Source organism: Pseudorca crassidens, chromosome 20 (genome assembly GCF_039906515.1).
Source record: "Pseudorca crassidens isolate mPseCra1 chromosome 20, mPseCra1.hap1, whole genome shotgun sequence".
In the NCBI taxonomy this organism is placed as follows: Eukaryota; Metazoa; Chordata; class Mammalia; order Artiodactyla; family Delphinidae; genus Pseudorca; species Pseudorca crassidens.
The window spans coordinates 19,299,204-19,322,593 of record NC_090315.1 but is presented as its reverse complement, the minus strand read 5'-3'; the positions used below and the strand labels follow the sequence as shown (position 1 = coordinate 19,322,593).

At 43.2% G+C, this 23,390-nt stretch overlaps 1 protein-coding gene across 1 annotated transcript in view; it reads left to right on the top strand.

Moving 5' to 3' along the window:
- Positions 1-23,390, top strand: part of TDRD12 (tudor domain containing 12) — an 87,755-nt gene that overhangs the window by 59,145 nt on the left and 5,220 nt on the right. Inside the window, exons 23-26 of the mRNA XM_067717878.1 lie at positions 16,250-16,437; positions 17,183-17,393; positions 18,621-18,713; positions 20,603-20,775. Of these exons, the coding sequence (XP_067573979.1) occupies positions 16,250-16,437; positions 17,183-17,393; positions 18,621-18,713; positions 20,603-20,775 (665 nt within the window). The remainder of the gene's footprint in view (positions 1-16,249; positions 16,438-17,182; positions 17,394-18,620; positions 18,714-20,602; positions 20,776-23,390) is intronic.

Here is a 23,390-nt window from a genome sequence, read left to right as displayed (position 1 = left end):
CTTTCAGACGAGCTCATACCTCCCAGTGCTGCTTCCTGCACACACAGTGATACCACGCAGGTCTTGTGATGTGGGTGGTTTTTACTCATCTGCTATTTTTGTTGTTGTTATCTAAATTAATAGATTTTATTTTTTTGAGCAGTTTTAGTTTTACAGAAAAACTGAGCAGAAAATACAGAGTTCCCCTGTACTCTCCCCCGGCGCCCCCAACAGTTTCCCCTATTATTAGCGTCTTTCATTATTGTGGTACATGTGTGATAATAGATGAGCCAATATTGATAATTATTATTAACTAAAGCCTACAGTTTAAGTTAAGGTTCACTCCTTGCAGTGTACGTTCTATGGACTTTGCCAAGTGTGTGATGACACATATCCACCGTTACAGTATCACACAACACTTTCACTGCCCTGAAGGTCCCCTGTGCACTCCACCTGTCCATCCCTTTACCTCTTCCCCAGAATTCGTAGCAGTCACCGATCTTTTTACCGTCTCTGTAGTTTTGCCTTTTTCAAATGTGATATAGTTGCAGTCATACAGGGTGTAGGTTTTTTGAACTGGCTTCTTTGATTTAGCAGTTTGCATTTAAGATTCTTCCATGCCTTTTTGTGGCTTAATCGTTTCTTTTTATGGCTGAATATACTACAGTTTGTTTATCCATTCACCTATTGAAGGACATCTTGGTTGCTTCCAATTTTTGGCAATTATGAATAATGCTAGGATAAATATTCAAGTGCAGGTTTTTGTGTAGACAGAAGTTTTCAACTCATTTGGGTAAATACCAAAGAGTGTGACTGTTGTGTGTGATTATGTATATAGTAAGACTATGTTTTGCTTTGTAAGAAACTACAAAACTGGTTTCTGAAGTGACTGTACCATTTTACATTCTTACCAGCAATGAATGAATGAGACTTCTTGTTGTTCCACATCCTTGCCAGTGTTTGACGTTGTCAGTGTTTTAGATCTTAGCCATTCAGTCAGGTGTGTAGTGGTATCTCATTGTCTTAATTTGCAATTCCCTGATGACGTGATGTTGAGCACCTTTTCATATGCTTATTTATCAGCTGTAATCTTCTTTGCTGAAATAGCTGTGAGATAATATGTTCAGGTTTTTTGCCCATTTTTTAATTGAGTTGTTTGTTCTCTTATTATTGAGTTTTAAGCGTTCTTTGTATATTTTGGATCCCAGTCTTATCAGATATGTGTTTTGTAAAAATTTTCTCCCAGCCATTGGCTTGTCTTTTCATTTTCTTTATATAGTCAGCTCTTGTTATCCGTAGATTCAACCAACCTCAAACCTAAAATATTTGGCAAGCAAGACTTGAATTTGCAGTGGTCCAGCAACTATTTACATAGCATTTACATTGTATTTACAACTATTTACATAGCATTTACATTGTATTTACAATTATTTACATAGCATTTACATTGTATTAGGTATTATGAATAATCTAGAGATGATTTAAAGTATATCCTTAGGCTGTCCTTAGGTTATATGCAAATTCTTACACCATTTTATGTAAGGGACTTAAGCATCCAATAATTTTGGTATTCACAGGGGGTCCTGGAACCAATCCTCCGTGGATACTAAAAGATGATTATAGTGCCATTTGGACAGCAGAAGTTTTTAATTTTAATGAAGTCCAACTTTCCAATTTTTTCTATCACAGACTGTGCTTTTGTTGTTGTATCCAAAGAGTCAGTGCCAAACCCAGGGTCACCTGGAGTTTCTCCTATGTTATCATCCTCATCTGCTTTTATTTTGGGGTCCATGGGGATGTTTTGTTAATTACGTTTTGTTGCAGTATGTCCCTGGCTTTGGCTTTGCTGTCTCACTGCTCTGTCTGTCTTTATGTGGGGGATTCAGCGAGAGTCAAAAAATATGACACCTCACTGTGGCCACCTTCCCAGAACCCCTCTAACCAAGACCTTCCTTTTTATTTAATTTATTTTTTTACTTTATTGAAGTATAGTTGATTTTCAATGTAGTGTTAGTTTCTGTTGTACAGCCAAGACTGATTCAGATACATACATACATTTATATATATATATATATATATATATATATATATATTCTTGTTCATATTCTTTTCCATTATGGTTTATTACAGGATATTGAATATAGTTCCCTGTGCTATACAGTAGGACCTTGTTGTTGTTTATCTGTTTTATATGTATTAGTTTGTATCAGCTAATCTCAAACTCCTAATTTATCCCTCCCCTACCCCCTTTCCTCTTTGGCAACCGTAAGTTTTCTGTGTCTGTCAGTCTGTTCCTGTTATGTAAATAAGGTCATTTGTGTCATATTTTAGATTCCATGTATAAGTGATATCATATAATATTTGTCTTTCTCTGTCTGGCTTGTTTCACTCAGTATGATCATCTCTAGGTCCATCCATGTTGCTGCAAATAGCATTATTTCATTCTTTTTTATGGCTGAGTAATATTCCATTGTGTATATATTACCACATCTTCTTTATCCATGCATCTGTTGATGGACATTTAGGTTGCTTCCATGTCTTGACTGTTGTAAATAGTGCTGCTATGAACATTGGGGTGCATGTATCTTTTGGAATTAGAGTTTTCTCTGGATATATGCCCAGGAGTGGAATTGCTGGATCATATGCTAGCTCTATTTTTAGTTTGTGAAGGAACCTCCATGCTGTTTTCCATAGTGTCTGCACCAATTTACATTCCCACCAACAGTGTAGGAGGATTCCCTTTTCTCCACATCCTCTCCAGCATTTATTGTTTGTAAACTTTTTAATGATGGCCATTCTGACCGGTGTGAGGTGGTACCTCATTGTAGTTTTGATTTGCATTTCTCTAATATTTAGTGACATTGAGCATCTTTTCATGTGCCTTTTGGCCATCTCTGTGTCTTCTTTGGAGAAATGGTCTTCTGCCCATTTTTTCATTGGGTTATTTGTTTTTGTTTTAGAGTTGTATGAGCTGTTTGTATATTTTGGAAATTAAGCCCTTGTCAGTCACATGATTTGCAAATATTTTCTTCTGTTCCATAGGTTGTCTTTTCATTTTGTTTATGGTTTCCTTTGCTGTGCAAAAGCTTATTACCTTGATTAGGTCCCATTTGTGTACTTTTACTTTTATTTCTGTTGCCTTCAGAGACTGACCTAAGAAAACATTGGTACGATTTATGTCAGAGAATGTTTTGCCTATGTCCTCTTCTAGAAGTTTTATGGCGTCATGCCTTATATTTAAGTCTTTAAGCCACTTTGAGTTTATTTTTGTTTATGTTGTGAGGGTGTGTTCTAACTTCACTGATTTACATGCAGCTGTCCAACTTTCCCAACACCACTTGCTGAAGAGACTGTCTTTTCTCCATTGTATATTCTTGCCTCCTTTGTTGAAGATTAATTGACTGTAGGTGTGTGGGTTTATTGCTGGGCTCTCTATTCTGTTCCATTGATCCATATGTCTGTTTTTGTGCCAGTATCACACTGTTCTGATTACTGTAGCTTTGTAGTATTGTCAGAAGTCTGGGAGAGTTATGCCTCCAGTTTTGTTCTTTTTCCTCAGGATTGCTTTGGAAATTCTGGGCCTTTTATGGTTCCATATATATTTAAGGATTATTCTAGTTCTGTGAAAAATGTCATGGATAATTTGATAGGGATCACATTAAATGTGTGAATTGCTTTGGGTAGTATGGCCATTTTAACAATATTAATTCTTCCAGTCCAAGAGCATGGGATATCTTTCTATTGAATCATCTTCAATTTCCGTTATCAGTGTTTTATAGTTCTGAACATACAAGTCTTTCACATCCTTGGTCAGGTTGATTCCTAAGTATTTTATTTTATTTATTTATTTTTTTCCATGTTGCTGCAAATAGCATTTTCATTCTTTTTTATGGCTGAGTAATATTCCATTTTGTGTGTGTGTGTGTGTGTGTGTGTGTGTGTGTGTGTGTACACCACATCTTCTTTATCTGTTCTTTTTTTTTTTTTAACATCTTTATTGGAGTATAATTGCTTTACAATGGTATGTTAGTTTCAGCTTCACAACAAAATGAATCAGTTATATATATACATATATTCCCATATCTCTTCCCGCTTGCATCTCCCTCCCTCCCACCCTCCCTATCCCACCCCTCCAGGCGGTCACAAAGCACCAAGCTGATCTCCCTGTGCTATGCGGCTGCTTCCCACTAGCTAACTACCTTACTTTTGGTAGTGTATATATGTCCATGCCTCTTTATCGCTTTGTCACCGTTTACCCTTCCCCCTCCCCATAGCCTCAAGTCCACTCTCTAGTAAGTCTGTGTCTTTATTCCTGTTTCACCCCTAGGTTTTTCATGACATTTTTTTTTTAAATTCCATATATATGTGTTAGCATACGGTATTTGTCTCTCTCTTTCTGACTTACTTCACTCTGTATGACAGACTCTAGGTCTATCCACCTCATTACAAATAGCTCAATTTCGTCTCTTTTTATGGCTGAGTAATATTCCATTGTATATATGTGCTACATCTTCTTTATCCATTCATCCGATGATGGACACTTAGGTTGTTTCCATCTCTGGGCTATTGTAAATAGAGCTGCAATGAACATTTTGGTACATGACTCTTTTTGAATTATGGTTTTCTCAGGGTATATGCCCAGTAGTGGGATTGCTGGGTCATATGGTAGTTCTATTTGTAGCTTTTTAAGGAACCTCCATACTGTTCTCCACAGTGGCTGTATCAATTTACATTCCCACCAACAGTGTAAGAGGGTTCCCTTTTCTCCACACCCTCTCCAGCATTTATTGTTTCTAGATTTTTTCATGATGACCATTCTGACTGGTGTGAGATGATATCTCATTGTAGTTTTGATTTGCATTTCTCTAATGATTAGTGATGTTGAGCATTCTTTCATGTGTTTGTTGGCACTCTGTATATCTTCTTTGGAGAAATGTCTATTTAGGTCTTCTGCCCATTTTTGGATTGGGTTGTTTGTTTTTTTGTTATTAAGCTGCATGAGCTGCTTATAAATTTTGGAGATTAATCCTTTGTCCGTTGCTTCATTTGCAAATATTTTCTCCCATTCTGAGGGTTGTCTTTTGGTCTTCTTTATGGTTTCCTTTGCTGCGCAAAAGCTTTTAAGTTTCATTAGGTCCCATTTGTTTACTTTTGTTTTTATTTCCATTTCTCTAGGAGGTGGGTCAAAAAGGACCTTGCTGTGATTTATGTCATAGAGTGTTCTGCCTATGTTTTCCTCTAAGAGTTTGATAGTTTCTGGCCTTACATTTAGGTCTTTAATCCATTTTGAGCTTATTTTTGTGTATGGTGTTAGGGAGTGATCTAATCTCATACTTTTACATGTAGCGGTCCAGTTTTCCCAGCACCGCTTATTGAATAGGCTGTCCTTTCTCCACTGTACATTTCTGCCTCCTTTGTCAAAGATAAGGTGACCATATGTGCGTGGGTTTATCTCTGGGCTTTCTATCCTGTTCCATTGATCTATCTTTCTGTTTTTGTGCCAGTACCATACCGTCTTGATAACTGTAGCTTTGTAGTATAGTCTGAAGTCTGGGAGCCTGATTCCTCCAGTTCCTTCTTTCGTTCTCAAGATTGCTTTGGCTATTCGGGGTCTTTTGTGTTTCCATACAAATTGCAAAATTTTTTGTTCTAGTTCTGTGAAAAATGCCAGTGGTAGTTTGATAGGGATTGCATTGAATCTATAGATTGCTTTGGGTAGTAGAGTCATTTTCACAATGTTGATTCTTCCAATCCAAGAACATGGTATATCTCTCCATCTATTTGTATCATCTTTAATTTCTTTCATCAGTGTCTTATAATTTTCTGCATACAGATCTTTTGTCTCCTTAGGTAGGTTTATTCCTAGATATTTTATTCTTTTTGTTGCAGTGGTAAATGGGAGTGTTTTCTTGATTTCACTTTCAGATTTTTCATCATTAGTATATAGGAATGCCAGAGATTTCTGTGCATTAATTTTGTATCCTGCCACTTTACCAAATTCATTGATTAGCTCTCGTAGTTTTCTGGTAGCATCTTTAGGGTTCTCTATGTATAGGATCATGTCATCTGCAAACAGTGACAGCTTTACTTCTTCTTTTCCGATTTGGATTCCTTTTATTTCCTTTTCTTCTCTGATTGCTGTGGCTAAAACTTCCAAAACTATGTTGAATAAGAGTGGTGAGAGTGGGCAACCTTGTCTTGTTCCTGATCTTAGTGGAAATGCTTTCAGTTTTTCACCATTGAGGATGATGTTTGCTGTGGGCTTGTCATATATGGCCTTTATTATGTTGAGGAAAGTTCCCTCTATGCCTACTTTCTGCAGGGTTTTTATCATAAATGGGTGTTGAATTTTGTCAAAAGCTTTCTCTGCATCTATTGAGATGATCATATGGTTTTTCTCCTTCAGTTTGTTAATACGGTTTATCACATTGATAGATTTGCATATATTGAAGAATCCTTGCATTCCTGGAATAAACCCCACTTGATCATGGTGTATGATCCTTTTAATGTGCTGTTGGATTCTGTTTGCTAGTATTTTGTTGAGGATTTTTACATCTATGTTCAGCAGTGATATTGGCCTGTAGTTTTCTTTCTTTGTGACATCCTTGTCTGGTTTTGGTATCAAGGTGATGGTGGCCTCGTAGAAGGAGTTTGGGAGTGTTCCTCCCTCTGCTATATTTTGGAAGAGTTTGAGAAGGATAGGTGTTAGCTCTTCTCTAAATGTTTGATAGAATTCGCCTGTGAAGCCATCTGGTCCTGGGCTTTTGTTTGTTGGAAGATTTTTAATCACAGTTTCAATTTCAGTGCTTGTGATTGGTCTGTTCATATTTTCTATTTCTTCCTGATTCAGTCTTGGCAGGTTGTGCATTTCTAAGAATTTGTCCATTTCTTCCAGGTTGTCCATTTTATTGGCATAGAGTTGCTTGTAGTAATCTCTCATGATCTCTTTTATTTCTGCAGTGTCAGTTGTTACCTCTCCTTTTTCATTTCTAATTCTATTGATTTGAGTCTTCTCCCTTTTTTTCTTGATGAGTCTGGCTAGTGGTTTATCTATTTTGTTTATCTTCTCAAAGAACCAGCTTTTAATTTTATTGATCTTTGCTATTGTTTCCTTCATTTCTTTTTCATTTATTTCTGATCTGATTTTTATGATTTCTTTCCTTCTGCTAGCTTTGGGGTTTTTTTGTTCTTCTTTCTCTAATTGCTTGAGGTGCAAGGTTAGGTTGTTTATTCGAGATGTTTCCTGTTTCTTAAGGTGGGCTTGTATTGCTATAAACTTCCCCCTTAGAACTGCTTTTGCTGCGTCCCACAGGTTTTGGGTCGTTGTGTCTCCATTGTCATTTGTTTCTAGGTATTTTTTGATTTCCTCTTTGATTTCTTCAGTGATCACTTCATTATTAAGTAGTGTATTGTTTAGCCTCCATGTGTTTGTATTTTTTACAGATCTTTTCCTGTAATTGATATCTAGTCTCATGGCGTTGTGGTCAGAAAAGATACTTGATACAATTTCAATTTTCTTAAATTTACCAAGGCTTGATTTGTGACCCAAGATATGATCTATCCTGGAGAATGTTCCATGAGCACTTGAGAAAAATGTGTATTCTGTTGTTTTTGGATGGAATGTCCTATAAATATCAATTAACTCCATCTCATTTAATGTATCATTTAAAGCTTGTGTTTCCTTATTTATTTTCATTTTGGATGATCTGTCCATTGGTGAAAGTGGGGTGTTAAAGTCCCCTACTATGAATGTGTTACTGTCGATTTCCCCTTTTATGGTTGTCAGTATTTGCCTTATGTATTGAGGTGCACCTATGTTGGGTGCATAAATATTTACAATTGTTATATCTTCCTCTTGGATCGATCCCTTGATCATTATGTAGTGTCCTTCTTTGTCTCTTCTAATAGTCTTTGTTTTAAACTCTATTTTGTCTGATATGAGAATTGCTACTCCAGCTTTCTTTTGGTTTCCATTTGCATGAAATACCTTTTTCCATCCCCTTACTTTCAGTCTGTATGTGTCTCTAGGTCTGAAGTGGGTCTCTTGTAGACAGCAAATATATGGGTCTTGTTTTTGTATCCATTCAGCCAATCTGTGTCTTTTGGTGGGAGCATTTAGTCCATTTACATTTAAGGTAATTATCGATATGTGTGTTCCTATTCCCATTTTCTTAATTGTTTTGGGTTCGTTATTGTAGGTCCTTTCCTTCTTTTGTGTTTCTTGCCTAGAGAAGTTCCTTTAGCAGTTGTTGTAGAGCTGGTTTGGTGGTGCTGAACTCTCTCAGCTTTTGCTTGTCTGTAAAGGTTTTAATTTCTCCATCAAATCTGAATGAGATCCTTGCTGGGTAGAGTAATCTTGGTTGCAGGTTTTTCTCCTTCAACACTTTCAGTATGTCCTGCCACTCCCTTCTGGCTTGCAGAGTTTCTGCTGAAAGATCAGCTGTTAACCTTATGGGGATTCCCTTGTGTGTTATTTGTTGTTTTTCCCTTGCTGCTTTTAATATGTTTTCTTTGTACTTAATTTTTGACAGTTTGATTAATATGTGTCTTGGCGTATTTCTCCTTGGATTTATCCTGTATGGGACTCTCTGTGCTTCCTGGACTTGATTAACTATTTCCTTTCCCATATTAGGGAAGTTTTCAACTATAATCTCTTCAAATATTTTCTCAGTCCCTTTCTTTTTCTCTTCTTCTTCTGGAACCCCTATAATTCGAATGTTGGTGCGTTTAATGTTGTCCCAGAGGTCTCTGAGACTGTCCTCAGTTCTTTTCATTCTTTTTTCTTTATTCTGCTCTGCAGTAGTTATTTCCACTATTTTATCTTCCAGGTCACTTATCCGTCCTTCTGCCTCAGTTATTCTGCTATTGATCCCATCTAGAGTACTTTTAATTTCATTTATTGTGTTGTTCATCGTTGCTTGTTTCATCTGTAGTTCTTCTAGGTCCTTGTTAACTGATTCTTGCAATTTGTCCATTCTATTGTCCATTCTATCTCCAAGATTTCGGATCAACCTTACTATCATTATTCTGAATTCTTTTTCAGGTAGACTGCCTATTTCCTCTTCATTTGTTAGGTCTGGTGGGTTTTTATCTTGCTCCTTCATCTGCTGTGTGTTTTTCTGTCTTTTCATTTTGCTTATCTTACTGTGTTTGGGGTCTCCTTTTTTGCAGGCTGAAGGTTCGTAGTTCCTGTTGTTTTTTGTGTCTGTCCCCAGTGGCTAAGGTTGGTTCAGTGGGTTGTGTAGGCTTCCTGGTGGAGGGTAGTAGTGCCTGTGTTCTGGTGGATGAGGCTGGATCTTGTCTTTCTGGTGGGCAGGTCCACGTCTGGTGGTGTGTTTTGGGGTGTCTGTAGACTTATTATGATTTTGGGCACCCTCTCTGCTAATGGGTGGGGTTGTGTTCCTGTCTTGCTAGTTGTTTGGCATAGGGTTTCCAGCACTGTAGCTTGCTGGTCGGTGAGTGAAGCTGGGTGCTGGCCTTGAGATGGAGATCTCTCGGAGATTTTTGCTGTTTGATATTACGTGCAGCTGGGAGGCCTCTTGTGGACCAGTGTCCTGAAGTTGGCTCTCCCACCTCAGAGGCACAGCACTGACTCCTGGCTGCAGCACCAAGAGCCTTTCATCCACAGGGCTCCTTAATTTGGGATGATTCGTTGTCTATGCAGGTATTCCACAGATGCAGGGTATTATCAAGTTGATTGTGGAGCTTTAATCCGCTGCTTCTGAGGCTGCTGGGAGAGATTTCTCTTTCTCTTCTTTGTTCTCACAGTTCCCAGGGGCTCAGCTTTGGATTTGGCCCCGCCTGTGCGTGTAGGTCGCCGGAGGGCGTCTGTTCTTTGCTCAGACAGGACGGGGTTAAAGGAGCTGCTGATTCGGAGGCTCTGGCTCACCCAGGCCGGGGGGTAGGGAGGGTCACAGAGTGCGGGGCGGGCCTGCAGCGGCAGAGGCCGGCGTGACACTGCAGCCTGAGGCGCGCCGAGCGCTCTCCCGGGGGAGCCGTCCCTGGATCCCGGGACCCCGGCAGTGGCGGGCTGCACAGGCTCCCCGGAAGGGCGTGTGGCTAGTGACCTGTGTTCGCACACAGGCCTCCTGGCTGCGGCAGCAGCGGCCTTAGCGTCCCATGTCCGTCTCTGGGCTCCGCACTCTTAGCCGCGGCTCGCGCCCGTCCCTGGAGCTCTCTCAAGCAGCGTTCTTAATCCTCTCTCCTCGTGCACCAGGAAGCAAAGAGGGACGTAAAAGTCTCTTGCCTCTTCGGCAGGTCCAGACCCCTCCCCGGACTCTCTCCCGGCCAGCCGAGGCGCACCAACGCCCTGCAGGCTGTGTTCACGCCGCCAACCTCAGTCCTCTCCCGGCGCTCCGACAAAAGGCGGAGCCTCAGCTCCCAGTCCCGCCCGCCCCGGCGGGCGAGCAGACAAGCCATTCGGCTGGTGAGTGCCGGTAGGCCCGATCCTCTGCGCTGGAATCTGTCCGCTTTGCCCGCCGCACCCCTGTTGCTGTGCTCTCCTCCGTGGCTCCCAAGCTCCCCAACTCCGCCTCCCGCAGTCTCCACCCGCGAAGGGGCTTCCTAGTGTGTGGACACTTTTCCTCCTTCACAGCTCTCTCCCGCTGGTGCAGGACCCGTCCCTATCCTTTTGTCTCTGTTTAGTTTTTTCTTTTGCCCTAACCAGGTACGTGGGGGGTTCCTTGCCTTTTGGGAGGTCTGAGGTCTTCTGCCAGCGTTCAGTAGGTGCTCCGTAGGAGTTGTTCCACGCGTAGATATATTTCTGGTGTATCTGTGGAGAGGAAGGTGATCTCCGCGTCTTACTCTTCCCCTAAGTATTTTATTTTTAAAAGGGATTTTTTTTTTTTTTACTTTCCCTTTCTGATATTTCATTGTTAGCATAAAGACATGCAACAAATTTCTGTATGTTAATCTTGTATCTTGCTACCTTGCTGAGTTCATTCATCAGTTCTAGTAGTTTTTGTGTGGAGTCTTCAGGGTTTTCTATATACAGTATCATGTCGTCTGCCTATAATGATACTTTCACCTCTTCTCTTCCAGTTTGGATGCCTTTTATTTCTTTCTCTTGTCTGATTGCTGTGGCTAGGACTTCCAATACTACATTGAATAGAAGTGGTGGGAATGGGCACACTTGTCTTGTTCCAGATCTTAACAGGAAGAAAGGCTTTCAGCGTTTACCATTGAGTGTTACGTTGGCTGTGGATGTGTCATAAATAGCTTTTATTATGTTGAGATATGTTCCCTCTATACCCACTTTAGTAAGAGTTTTTATCATGAATGGATGTTGAATTTTATCAAATGCTTTTTCTACATCTATTGAGATGACCATGTGGTTTTTATCTTTACTTTTGTTGATGGAGTGTATCACATTTTTTGATTTGCATATGTTGAACCATCCTTGTGACCCTGGGATGAATCCAACTTGATCGTGGTGTGTGATCTTTTTTATGTGTTGTTGGATTCAGTTTGCTAATATTTGATTGAGAATTTTTGCAACTATATTCATCAAAGATATTGGCCTGTGATTTTATTTTGTGGTATTATCTTTGTCTGCTTTTGGTATCAGGGTGATAGTGGCTTCATAGAATGACTTTGGGAGTGTTCCCTCCTCTTCAATCTTTTGGAAGAGTTTGAGAAGGATTGGTAATAGTTGTTCTTTGTATGTTTGGTAGAATTTCCCAGTGAAGCCATCTGGTCCTGGACTTTTGTTTGCAGGGAGTTTTTAAATTACATACCCCCCATACCCCTGGTTCCCAGGGGATCTGCTTTCTGTCACTATGGTTTTGTCTTTTACTGGAATTTCATATTAATGGAATTGTACAGTATGTGGTCTTTTGAGTCTGATTTCTGTTCCTCAGTGTATTATCTTTGAGATTCGCCTGTTTTCTATTTTATTGCTGTGTAGGATTCCACTGTATGTTTGTCTGTTCACAAATTGATGGACATTTGGGTTGTTGACAGTTTCTGGCTGCTTCGATCATTTGTGTTACATCTTTTGACAGTACATGTTCTTTCCTCTGGAGTAAGACCTAGGAGTGGAATTGCTGAGTCATATGGTAAGTGTATGTTTGTAAGAAACTGCCAAACAGTTTTCTAAAGAGGTGGAACCATTCGCATTCTGACCAGCACTGCACGCAAGAATTCCAGTTGATCCACATTCTCATCAGTACTTGGTATTCTCAGTCTGTAATTTTTGCCACTCTGTTGCATTTGCCCTGTTATCTTATTTGTGTTACCCTGGTGATAAAGAATCTTAGACATCTTTCCACTGCTTACTAGCCATTTGTATCTCTTCTCTTGTTAACTTTTCTGTTTAGAATTCTTGCCCATTTTTTATTTGGGTTTCCTTCTTGTTGAGTTTTAACAGTTCTTTATATATTTTAGATATCCTTTGTCAGATATATTGCAAATGTTTTCTCCCAGTGGAAAAGCAAAAGTTTTTAATTTTGATGAAGCCTAGTTTTTTACTTTTTTTTTGTTTGTTTTGTTTTTTTTTTGTTTTTTACTTTTTTATTTTGTATTTTGTGCTTTTCATGCCATAAGAAATCTTTGCCTACCATATGGTTGCAAAGATTTTTCCCAGTGTTTTTATTCTAGAAGCTGTATAGTTTTACATTTAGCTCTGTGATCCACCTCAAATTAACTTTTGTGTGTGGCAGAGTTTTTTAAAAGGAGGCAAGATTTTTTCTTCTGGATAATTGGTCACTGCAGCATCATTTAGTATAAAGACCTTCTTTTCCTCCTAAATTATATTGACACCTTTGACAAAAATTAGGAGACCATATATGTGATTTCTGAATTTTTTTTTTTTTTTTTACTATTTATTTGGCTGTGTCAGGTCTTAGTTGCAGCACGCGGGCTCTTTGTTACAGTGCATGGGCTCTCTGGGTGCGGTACGCAGGCTCTAGAGTACACAGGCTTAGTTGCCCCCCTTGCACGTGGGTTCTTAGTTCCCCGACCAGGGATCGAACCTGCGTCCCCTGCACTGGAAGGCAGATTCTTAACCACTAGACCACCAGGGAAGTCCTGATTTCTGAATTCTTTATTCTGCTCCTTGGTTTCTTTGTCCTTATACAGTATCACACTGGCTTGATTACTGTAGCTTTATAATCTTGAAAACTGGTGGGTAAGTCTTCCAACGTTGCCTGTCTTCAGTATCCTTTTGACTGTTACTTCGCATGTCCATATAAAATTTTAGAATCAGGTTATCAATATCTATTATACTTAGAATCCTGGTGGGATTTTGCTTGGCATTGCGTTGAGTCTGATACCAAACCAACCTTGGGTCCACTTGCCTGTGTGCATGGTAAAGCCGCTCTACTGACACCAGGTTGTAGTGAAGGAAGTCCAGCGTCTACTGTAAGGTGCCAATACAAGGAGAACGAGTGGCTCATGCTTTAAAAACCCGCAACTCCCCAGTGGGTTTCAGGAAACCATTTTTAAGGCCAGGTGAGGGATGGGGAGTGACAGGGTAGGTGATCAGCTCCTGCACAATTCTCTGATTGGTTGATGGTGAGATAACAGAGTGGTGTCACGGGGGTTAACATTATCAATCCTTAGGCCCCTGTAGGCCTGGGGGCTATGTGCTCATTGGTCATCAAGTAGTTAACATCTTCTATTTGGTGAGGGGTTTTCACATCTGTAAAACAACTCAGGAAACATGCACAGATACAATTACCTGGGTGCTTCAGAGAGAAGCTAAAGCAGAGGATATGGGGGAGGGGTCTGCCGTGGGAAGGCCCCACAGGGTCCTACTCGGTTTCGAGTCTATAGATTAACACGGGAAGAATTGACATCTTAGCAGTACTGAGTCTCCTTAGTCCGTTAACGTGGCGTATCACTCGTTTGTCTCGGTCGCCTTTAATTTTCTGAGCAACGTGTTACAGTTTTCAGTAGATGGATCTTCTACTTTTTGTGTTAAACTCATCCCTAGTATTTCATGTTTTTGGATGTCATTGTTATTTTTCTAATTGTTTTAGAAATGTGATGGATTTCTGTATCTTACCTTGTGTCCTGCAACCGTAACAAACTGAATTACTGGCGAGAGGGGCATCGAAACAGGTGGGGAGGTGTGTGGCCAGAAGGGACCCTCCCATGTGCCCAGGACTGAGGGGTTTCCCACCACCCAGGATGTTCGGTGCTGGAACCAGGAAGAGTGGGTCACCTGTGTGGAGGCCTCACGCTCTCGCCCTCCTGGCAGGAGAGTCCAGTCCACAAGCTGCTTTTTGCCACCTCCGTTCTGCCAGCTCGGTGTGTCGTGGATGTGCTGACGCCGTGTGGAGGGGACTGCCACACACTGATGCCTGCTCGGGCCTGGACTCTGTTCATCAGTGTGTGCTGAACACAGAGCCTTCTAACTTAGGAAATGCGGGGGAAAAGGAACTCTCCCCTTACTCCTGTCATCCTAAAACAGTCACCATTGGCATCTTAGTATATTTTCTCTGTTACTTTTCTTTGTGCATCTTTCAAAAACTATATTTGCAGTTGGAGTGTATGTTATATCCTGCCAAGCTCTCCTAACATTGGAGTGAGAGTTTTTCCCATCCCCTGCACCTCCTGTCCACTGACTCCTGTCACCCAGTGGGCTTCTGTCTGGGATGCCAGGTTGTTGGGGCCCCTAAACCATAGGGGAGAAGACTCCCTGGGAGAGGCCATCTGCCGGGCTAGAAGGAATACTGAATTTCCTGCCCGAGATGAGGGCCGGCTTGACAGAGCACTGGGGGTTCCCTGAGGCAGACTCTCCACGGGCTGGAGGGTGGCTGGGTTGGGAACCATGATAGACGTGCTACTTGTCCTCTCCCGGCTCACCTTCCAGTGGGGACGGTCAGCAGTGAGTAAGATGGTGACAGTGCTGCGGAGAGGATGAAATGCAGTGAAGTTCCGTGGTGTGTGCTGGGGGACACGGGGCCCTTTGGAAATTAGAGGCAGGGAGGGGCCCTCTGAGGAGGGGTCAGCTGCCCCGAGGGCCAAATGATAAGAAGGATCCAGCCGTGAGACTATCTAGGGAAGGATATTCCAGGCAGAGGAAGCAGCAAGTGCAAAGGCCCTGAGGTAGGAGTTGTGTGGAATGTTTGTGGAGTAGGACAAGGCTTACGGCGAGTGTGAGGGGCGTAGGCAATGAAGCTGGTGGGGGGGGGGCGAGCACAGAGGAGAGCCACCGGCTGTCAGCCCTGTGAGATCCAGCACCTTTTGGTCACAAGGGGTGACCTCTCCCCTGCCTGCCTTGCCTCCCAGATGGCGCTGCCCCCTCACCAAATAACTACTGCTCACTCCTGCCATCTGCTCACTCCCGCCCTGTAGCCAGGGCTCCCTGCCCTAATGCATACTGTTTGCCCCCTGTCTGGAATGCCTCCTCCGTACTCTTGCGTACCTGTGCGCACCGACACCCCAACACACGCCAATAACCCTGCGTACACTTGCCTGTGAAGAGTTGTCTTCTTGACCACACACAGCTGTGGCACATCTGTCCACCCACAGTTGCTTTGGGTCCCTGCAGGACATGCTTCCTCTCTGAGTTCCTTGTGCCTCGTACACAGCAGGCTCTCACTAAAATACTTCAGAAAGGGCTCCAGAGACACGGAGGCTATGTTTTTTTAAGGATTTTTCTAAAGTGCAGTTAAAAAGTAAACAAAGGAACACTTACTAATAATAAAGCTTTAAACTAATATTTACCCAAACCACTTCCATTAAATTTAAAGTGAAACTATAATTATTTGTGTGTATGCTAAGGTTTTTATTCTGTTTTTTGGTCAGTTTCCTAGTTTATTTTTAAATCCCTGTTGTGTGCTTTGGGCTCTTAGGTCAGGTGCTGACTTCTGCAGATACCTCTTTGCTTCAGATTGAGGTTTTTGTATTTTGGGGTTTTTAAAAATTAATTAATTTATTTATTTATTTATTTTTGGCTGTGTTGGGTCTTCGTTTCTGTGCGAGGGCTTTCTCTAGTTGCAGCGAGCAGGGGCCTCTCACTATCACGGCCTCTCCCGTTTCGGAGTGCAGGCTCCAGACGCGCAGGCTCAGTAGTTGTGGCTCATGGGCCTAGTTGCTCTGCGGCATGTGGGATCTTCCCAGACCGGGGCTCGAACCTGTGCCCCCTGCCTTGGCAGGCAGATTCTCTACCACTGCGCCACCAGGGAAGCCCTGTTTTTTTTTTTTGAAGGGATTTTATGTTATTTTATTTTTTTAACATCTTTATTGGAGTACAATTGCTTTACAGTGGTGTGTTAGTTAGAGTGAGTTTGTTTTCTGGATATGTTTACTGTTTATGTTTCAGATAATACCCTTTTATGTTTTGAATGCAACAAATTACTTTGGTCGTATAGTTGATAAACATGTGGATCTTTATGCAACTCTTGCTGCTGACATGAAAGAGTATTTTGAAGATTCCAGTAATAAAACAACTGTTGAAAAGGTGGAGAAATTTGGATTATATGGATTAGCAGAAAAAGTAGCTTTTCACAGGTAAAGTGTCTCTTTATTTCATCTCTAGAAGTTGTGAAGCATAAGGTGACTTCAAGTGGTGTTGAATCGCTGTTTTCATCTCTGCCCATATGACCGGTGTACACGTACTGAGCCTGGCTGCCTCCCAGGAGGGTGGTGGTGGGGTCGTGTTCACCCTGGTCCGGTTCAGCCGTACTCTCGAGGCTCCTCTGCCCTGGGGCTGCTGAGCACAGAGCGTGGATGACAGTGTGACATTTACCTATGGACAGTCAGCGACTCACTTAATTCTTACAAAATTCCCATCAAGTGGGCACAGTTCCCATTTTACAGAGAAGCAGACTGAGCCCTGGTGAGGCTATGTAAGTCAGCTAGGTCAGCCCAAGAAGTGGCACTGTCAGCGTTCCATCCTGCCTCGTGTGCCTGTTTGCACCGATGGCCCTCGAATGCCCCACCCGTCCCCGCTTGGTGATAGCCCAGATTGAGAACCTTGGAACATTTAATTTGCTATGTTAATTTTTCTTGTGTTGTCCGATAAAGGAATTTCCTTTATTCAAAGTACTACACTGTTTTTTATACATAAGAATACTTGAATTAAATAAATCACGGCTAAGTGCTCTTGGTGACTTCAGTTATTTTATTTCTAGTATGGAGTAAAGCCGTGCAGTTTAGGGAACTTTTGTGTGGTTTGCTTCTAACGAGGAAGCCAAGGCGACGATTATTTCCCTTTGGGTCTCTGTGTTAGACTGAGGCCACTGTTGTCCTGTAGGGTTCAGGTGTTGGAGATGAGCCAGAAGGAGGACACGTGGGCCCTGGATAATGTCCTTGTGAAGTTCATAGATGAAGGCAGGACCAAACTCATCACAAGAGACCAGCTGCTTCACCTCCCAGAAAGTTTCCACACTCTGCCCCCTCAAGCCGTGGAGTTTATCGTTTGTAGAGTGAAACCCGCGGACAATGAGATTGAATGGAATCCAAAGGTGAGTTATTTGGGCCTTATATATTTTGTTGACTTTCAGAATATATTTAACCCAGAATATACACAGAATTGAGGTGTATTTGAATTTGGAGTATTGGGTTTGGGTTCACTGCTTCCTGTTTCCGGTCAGGAGCGCACTCCCAGCGCCATGTGTAGACTAGCTCTGAGCCCTCAGAGAGGCCGGGCGTGATGGGCCGTGGTCGTCATTAGTGCTCGCACACTTTGGGTGTAAAATATGCACTGTGCTAGAAATAGACTGGCTGTTACTTAAAGAGAATAAACAGTGTAGGCGCTTAGAGAAGTGGATGCCCGTGTCACGGGGGGCACATAGGTGATGGACACTCGCCAGAGGGACCAGGTAATTCCACTGGGCTTGGGAAGCTGGGCAAGGAAGGAGAGAGAGAGTCCAGAAAAGCTTCCAAAGGAGGGGACGTGCCCTCTGGGTCCTTCAGAGTGGGTAACTAGCATGTCACCAAGCAGAGCGGATAAGGCACTGTGAAGGCGAAGAAGCCCCCCCTGTACCAAGGCGTGGAGCACATGCCGTCTCGGGTGGGTGGAGAGGCCCCGCCTTAGGCCCGGCAGGGACGTCACCAGAGCACTAAGTCCTGTTCATGACGAGGCTCCTGATTCTTTAAAGGAAGGCTCAATTTCATACAGTCTGATTAACAGGATATGAAAGAAGCCATTGCCGTTGGCAAAGCAAAAGGTATGGGTTGTAAACAGTGGAGTTAAATGAGGACAGGTGCAGAGGTGAGTCCCAAGCACAGGTCTGTGCTGTGGACTCCTCACACCGCGTGGTTCCCAGCGTGGGTGCGTGTCCCCCATCCCCTCTGTCAACTGTCAACCTGTCTTTAAAGGATGGATGTTTCTTTCTTCGGAAGCTCAGTGAGAGAGTGAGGAGAGAGAGTTCTACTGTTGCTGGGGACCAGGGCCCCCCAACCCCAGTGTCCCTGCTGCTGAGCAGCCCCAGTGTGTGACCTCGTCCTCTGGAGCAGCTGGAACACCCTGTGCTCGGGACTCACCTTTGCACCTGTCCTCATTCGTCTCCACTGATGGTTACCCTTGTTGGTGAAGGGGTGTGATGGCCTCCATAACCTGCCCCATGGGGTGGTCGGGAGGCTCAAATGAAAGGCATGGAAAAGCTTCTTGCAAAACTATAGAGCACATACAGAATAAAGTGTTTTTTTAAATCTTCAGATAAATTACTTAAGTGGTTTTTTTTTTTCAGGTTACTAGGTACATTCATCATAAAATTAATGGGAAACTGCATGATGCAAAAGTGATGTTGGCTTTAGGAAATACGGTTTGGATCGATCCAATGGTAAGTAAGCATTTTTCTTGAAAAGAAACGTGTGTTTGGATGGGCCCCTAAAATTATCCAAATTATTCTAACCTGTTGCTTGAATAACTATTTGCCTCACATAAACGGAGGCTGATTTGATAAGGGCTCTGTGTAAAGGAGAGCTTTTTCCATGTTACTTGGGTCATGAATGTGGTCATGGGTTTTTTGGTTTAAGGGAACCTTTTATATTGTAACCCAGCACTCACAGGTTGTGTGTGTGTGTGTGTGTGTGTGTGTGTGTGTGTGTGTGTGTGTATATAAATCACACACGCTCACACATACAACCGAGACAGAAACTTCATGAAACTATTAATAGTTAGTACACACGGCAGTGTCTCCCGTTTATAATTCTTTTCCAAGTGGTGACTGTGCACTGGTAATCCGATTTCACAGTCCTCTGCCCACACAGGTGGGAAGCCCTGGGACAGTAACTGCCCTGCAGAAGCACAGCCTGTGCTGGTGTAGTTGTAAGTGATCTTAAAGGGGTCAGTAATGTGGAGGATTCCGGTCCTCAGGCTTTCCAAGACAGACTTTATTATGTTCACGGTTCCTACCTCATCCATTCACCAGATATTTATTGAGCACCTACTGTGTGCTAGGACCTGTACGGGGCACTGGAATTCCATCCATGAGCAGACTCCTACCCTGTGGGGGTGGGTGGGGCTGAGCATGAGGCCAGGACATGTGACTCAGGGCCTCAGCCCATCCCTGCTGAGGCCGGCACCATCACCCCTCTGCTTGCACCCTGGGAACTCTACTTTTCAATTCAGAGTTTTGCTCTGTTACACTTAAATCTTAATTATTATGATTATTTATACGATTTAAAGGAATTCAGTTCATAAAAAGTGTTTTGTTGAAAGTTCTTTTTATAAGAGTGAAAAAGCCTTAACATGGAAAAGAAGAGTTTGGGTATAAGATTTAAGAGTAAGAGGAGAATATGATTTTTAGAAGGGAAGGTAGAGACTACCAGTGCAGGTAAATGAAGAGGTCTGGGGGGGTCTTAGTCGATGTCATAATAGTCAATATTGTGGTGGTTTTTCATCAGAGAAAAAACTGGAAACTTTATTAAGCAAGGATTTTTTAAACTATAGCTAAGAGAATGAAGCAAAAAAAAAAAGAAAACCCACCTGGCAAACATGCTTCCGCAGCTCCAAAGTGTAGCACTGTTCATGGCACACTGGAGGGGAGACAGACCCCACACCTGCCGCCTTCTCCCCCCAACACCAGCTCGGTCCCCAGGCTGAGTGGAGAAAGGCTCTTCTGCTATCCCTGGATGGGAGTGCATTCCTGATTCCCGCGCTCCCCGGGGAGGCGCCCCAGCCAGCGCCAGCCTGGTCTACTCCGACCCCCATGAAAGTCCTGGGGCCACACCTCCCACCAGCAGGAATCAGACAATTGCAGATTTTCGTGTTTTACTTAATTTTGTGTAAACCGAAATGGATGAGAATGTTTTGGTTGCAGAAAAAAACAAGTGGAGGAAACTGTCCAGGACGCAGGATTTAGGGCCTTGGTGTAGGCCCTTTCTGGGCATCTGAAGACCCTGAGCCTTCTTGTGAGGAGAGGTAAAAAGCACAGGAAGGAGAACCAGAAAGATTTAAGAATTGTGCGTGTGGTTACAGCATCACGGATGGGCCTTGTCTGGGGTTTTACCTCGGGGCTTGATTTTGGCCCCAGCCCCACACCTGATCATATTTCTCCAGTACGGGGCTGGATTCTGGAAGATTCCAATGAGGAGGCCCTTGTGGTGGCACATGCCCTGGTGCATCAGACATTGCACAGTGAGATCAGGAGGCCACGGTGAGAGTGTTTGTGATTCATCTAAAGTTCTAAGTGTAATTCCTGCAAACATATTTTTTCTTTCATTCAAGGTGCACACTACAAAACTTGAAAACTTGAGAACTTCTGTCATTGATTATAATGTTCGAGCTGAAATTTTGTCAATGGGAATGGGCATTGATAACTCAGAACATGTAGAACAACTGAAAAAATTATACAAAGGAGCTAAAATGCCAACTTTTGAAGAAAGCGTAAGCCAGACCCTGTAAGTGGACTTTTGTCTCCTTTTGGAAGAGCTGTTTTGTGGCAGTATAACTCACAAGTGTTATGGACATTTTTCTGAAAGTAGAATAGTTTAATGAGTCTCTGCGTTCCCATCACTCAGCTTCAATAATTACCAACATGTGGGGAGTCTTATTTTATCCAAACCCCAGCCCACATTTTTGTTTTTGTTTTTGTTTGACTATTATAAAACAAATTCCAAATATATTTCATCTGTATCTCTTACAGAATGAATTTTTGTTAGCTTTTTATTGACAGCACACATACAGAAAAGAACACGTATTGTAAGTGTGGCTTGGTGGATTTTCTGAGCACAGAAACCAGCACCAGATCAGAAACAGGGCATGACTCAGAGACACCTCCTGCTCCCCCCGCAAGGGCAGCTGCTTTCCAGACACAAAACAGCATGGATGGCTCTTCCCTGGTTCATACTTTGAATGGAATCATGCAATGTGTCTCTTTCATATCTGGCTTCTTCTTTTTTTTTTTTTTTTTTTTGCGGTACGCGGGCCTCTCACCGTTGTGGCCTCTCCCGTTGCGGAGCACAGGCTCCGGACGCGCAGTCTCAGCGGTCATGGCTCACGGGCCCAGCTGCTCCGCGGCATGTGGGATCCTCCCGGACCGGGGCACGAACCCGCGTCCCCTGCATCGGCAGGCGGACTCTCAACCACTGCGCCACCAGGGAAGCCCACAGTAACTGTTTTTTAAGTATACAATTCAGTGGCAGTAAGTACGTTCACATAGTTGTGTAACTGTCACCACATTCTCCAGAAGTTTTCATCATCCCAACAGAAACTCTGTACCCATTAAACCGTAATGCCCATTCTCCCATTCCCTCGGCCCCTGGGAACCTCCGTTCTACTTTCTGTTTCCATTAATTTACCTCTTCTGGGTACCTCATATAAATGGAATCATACAATATTTGTCCTTCTGTGTCTGGCTTATTTCACTTAGCGTAATGTTTTCAAGGTTCATCCATGTTGTAGCAGGTATCAGAATTTCTGTGCTTTGAAGGCTGAAAAATACTCCATTGTGTGGATGTACTGTGGATATTTGGCTGTTGTGAATAGTGCTGCTATGAACATTGCTGTACAAATATCTGTTTAAATTCCTGCTTTCAGCTCTTTTGGAATTTCTGGATCCCATGGCAATTCCACGTTTAAGTTTTTGAACTGCCAAACTGTTTCCACAACAGCTGTGTGTTATGTTCCCTCCAGCAGTGTACAAGGTTCCTGTTTTCTCCACGTCCTCGGCTAGAAATCAGCCTGAAATGAAAGCTTAGGGTCCTCTCAGGACTTTTCTGAGCGTGCATCTTGCCTCGGCTGCATGTGGCTTTCTCAGTCCCCCCCCTTTTTTTTTTTTTTGCGGTACGCGGGTCTCTCACTGTTGTGGCCTCTCCCGTCGCGGAGCACAGGCTCCGGACGCGCAGGCCCAGCGGCCATGGCTCACGGGCCCAGCCGCTCCGCGGCATGTGGGATCCTCCCGGACCGGGGCACGAACCCGCGTACCCTGCATCGGCAGGCGGACTCTCGGCCACTGCGCCACCAGGGAAGCCCTCTCAGTCCCCTTTTGAATGTCCTCATTTCCAGCGAGTCTCCCCCTAGCTTCTCCAGGCCTTTGATGGTCTGCTGTGTGTCTCCTTGCGTCATACCTTGCCTCAGGTGTCCATGGGTCTGTAGTGGCCTCTTCTGAGCAGTGCCCACAGCTTTCCTGCCTGTGTTCTGAGTTCCGTGAAACAGAGGTGAGCATCTTGCATTGTAGTCCCTCAGGTGTCCCCCAGATGGCTTAGAATGGACTACACAGTAATTCACACACGAAGTCTGCTCTGCCCTCTCTGATTTTGGGGGTGGGGGGGTGGGGGGACAGGAAGGTGGTTCAGACAGCTTCTGGTGGTTCTTTCAGTGTGTCTGTGGGGAAATGGGAACCTGGAGCTTCCTAATCCTCCGTTTTGCTCTGTGTGTGTTTTGGATGCTGGAATATTTTGTTCAGTCTGACTTTGTTTCATTTGACCTAATTAATAGATAAATACTTCTAACTGAAGTTGCCAATAGGTAAAGTTGAAATTTTAAAATTTGTTCATTTATTCAGCAAATATTTATTGATTGTCTACTGGGGATACAGCAGTGAACAAAACAGATGAGGGGCCAGCTCACATTTCGGTGGAGACAAATGATGAGCAGGTTACAGAAACACATAGTGGATAATGTGGTGGTATGTGAGATGGAGCAGATCAACACAGAAGGGAAGACGGGGTAGTTTGGGGCCTGAGACGGTGAGCAAAGACCCAAGAGGTGAGGCCTGACCCAGGCAGATACCGAGGCGTAGACCCATGTGGGCAGAGGGAAGGCTTGGTTATTCCTTGGTTCCAGGAGCAGAGAGGAAGTTGCAGTGAACAGAGCAGCAAACAAGGGGAGAATCTAGGTGTGAAGGTCAGATCTTGTTGGACCCTGTGGCCGTTGCACGGGTGGGCTCCTCGGAGGAGGAGGTGGAACCATGAGAGAGTTTTAAGCAGAGGAATGGCTTAATCAGAACATTCTGGGCTACCGTGTTGAGAACAGACTGGAGCGGGGGACAAAGTCTGTGCCCAGAGTTCAGGAC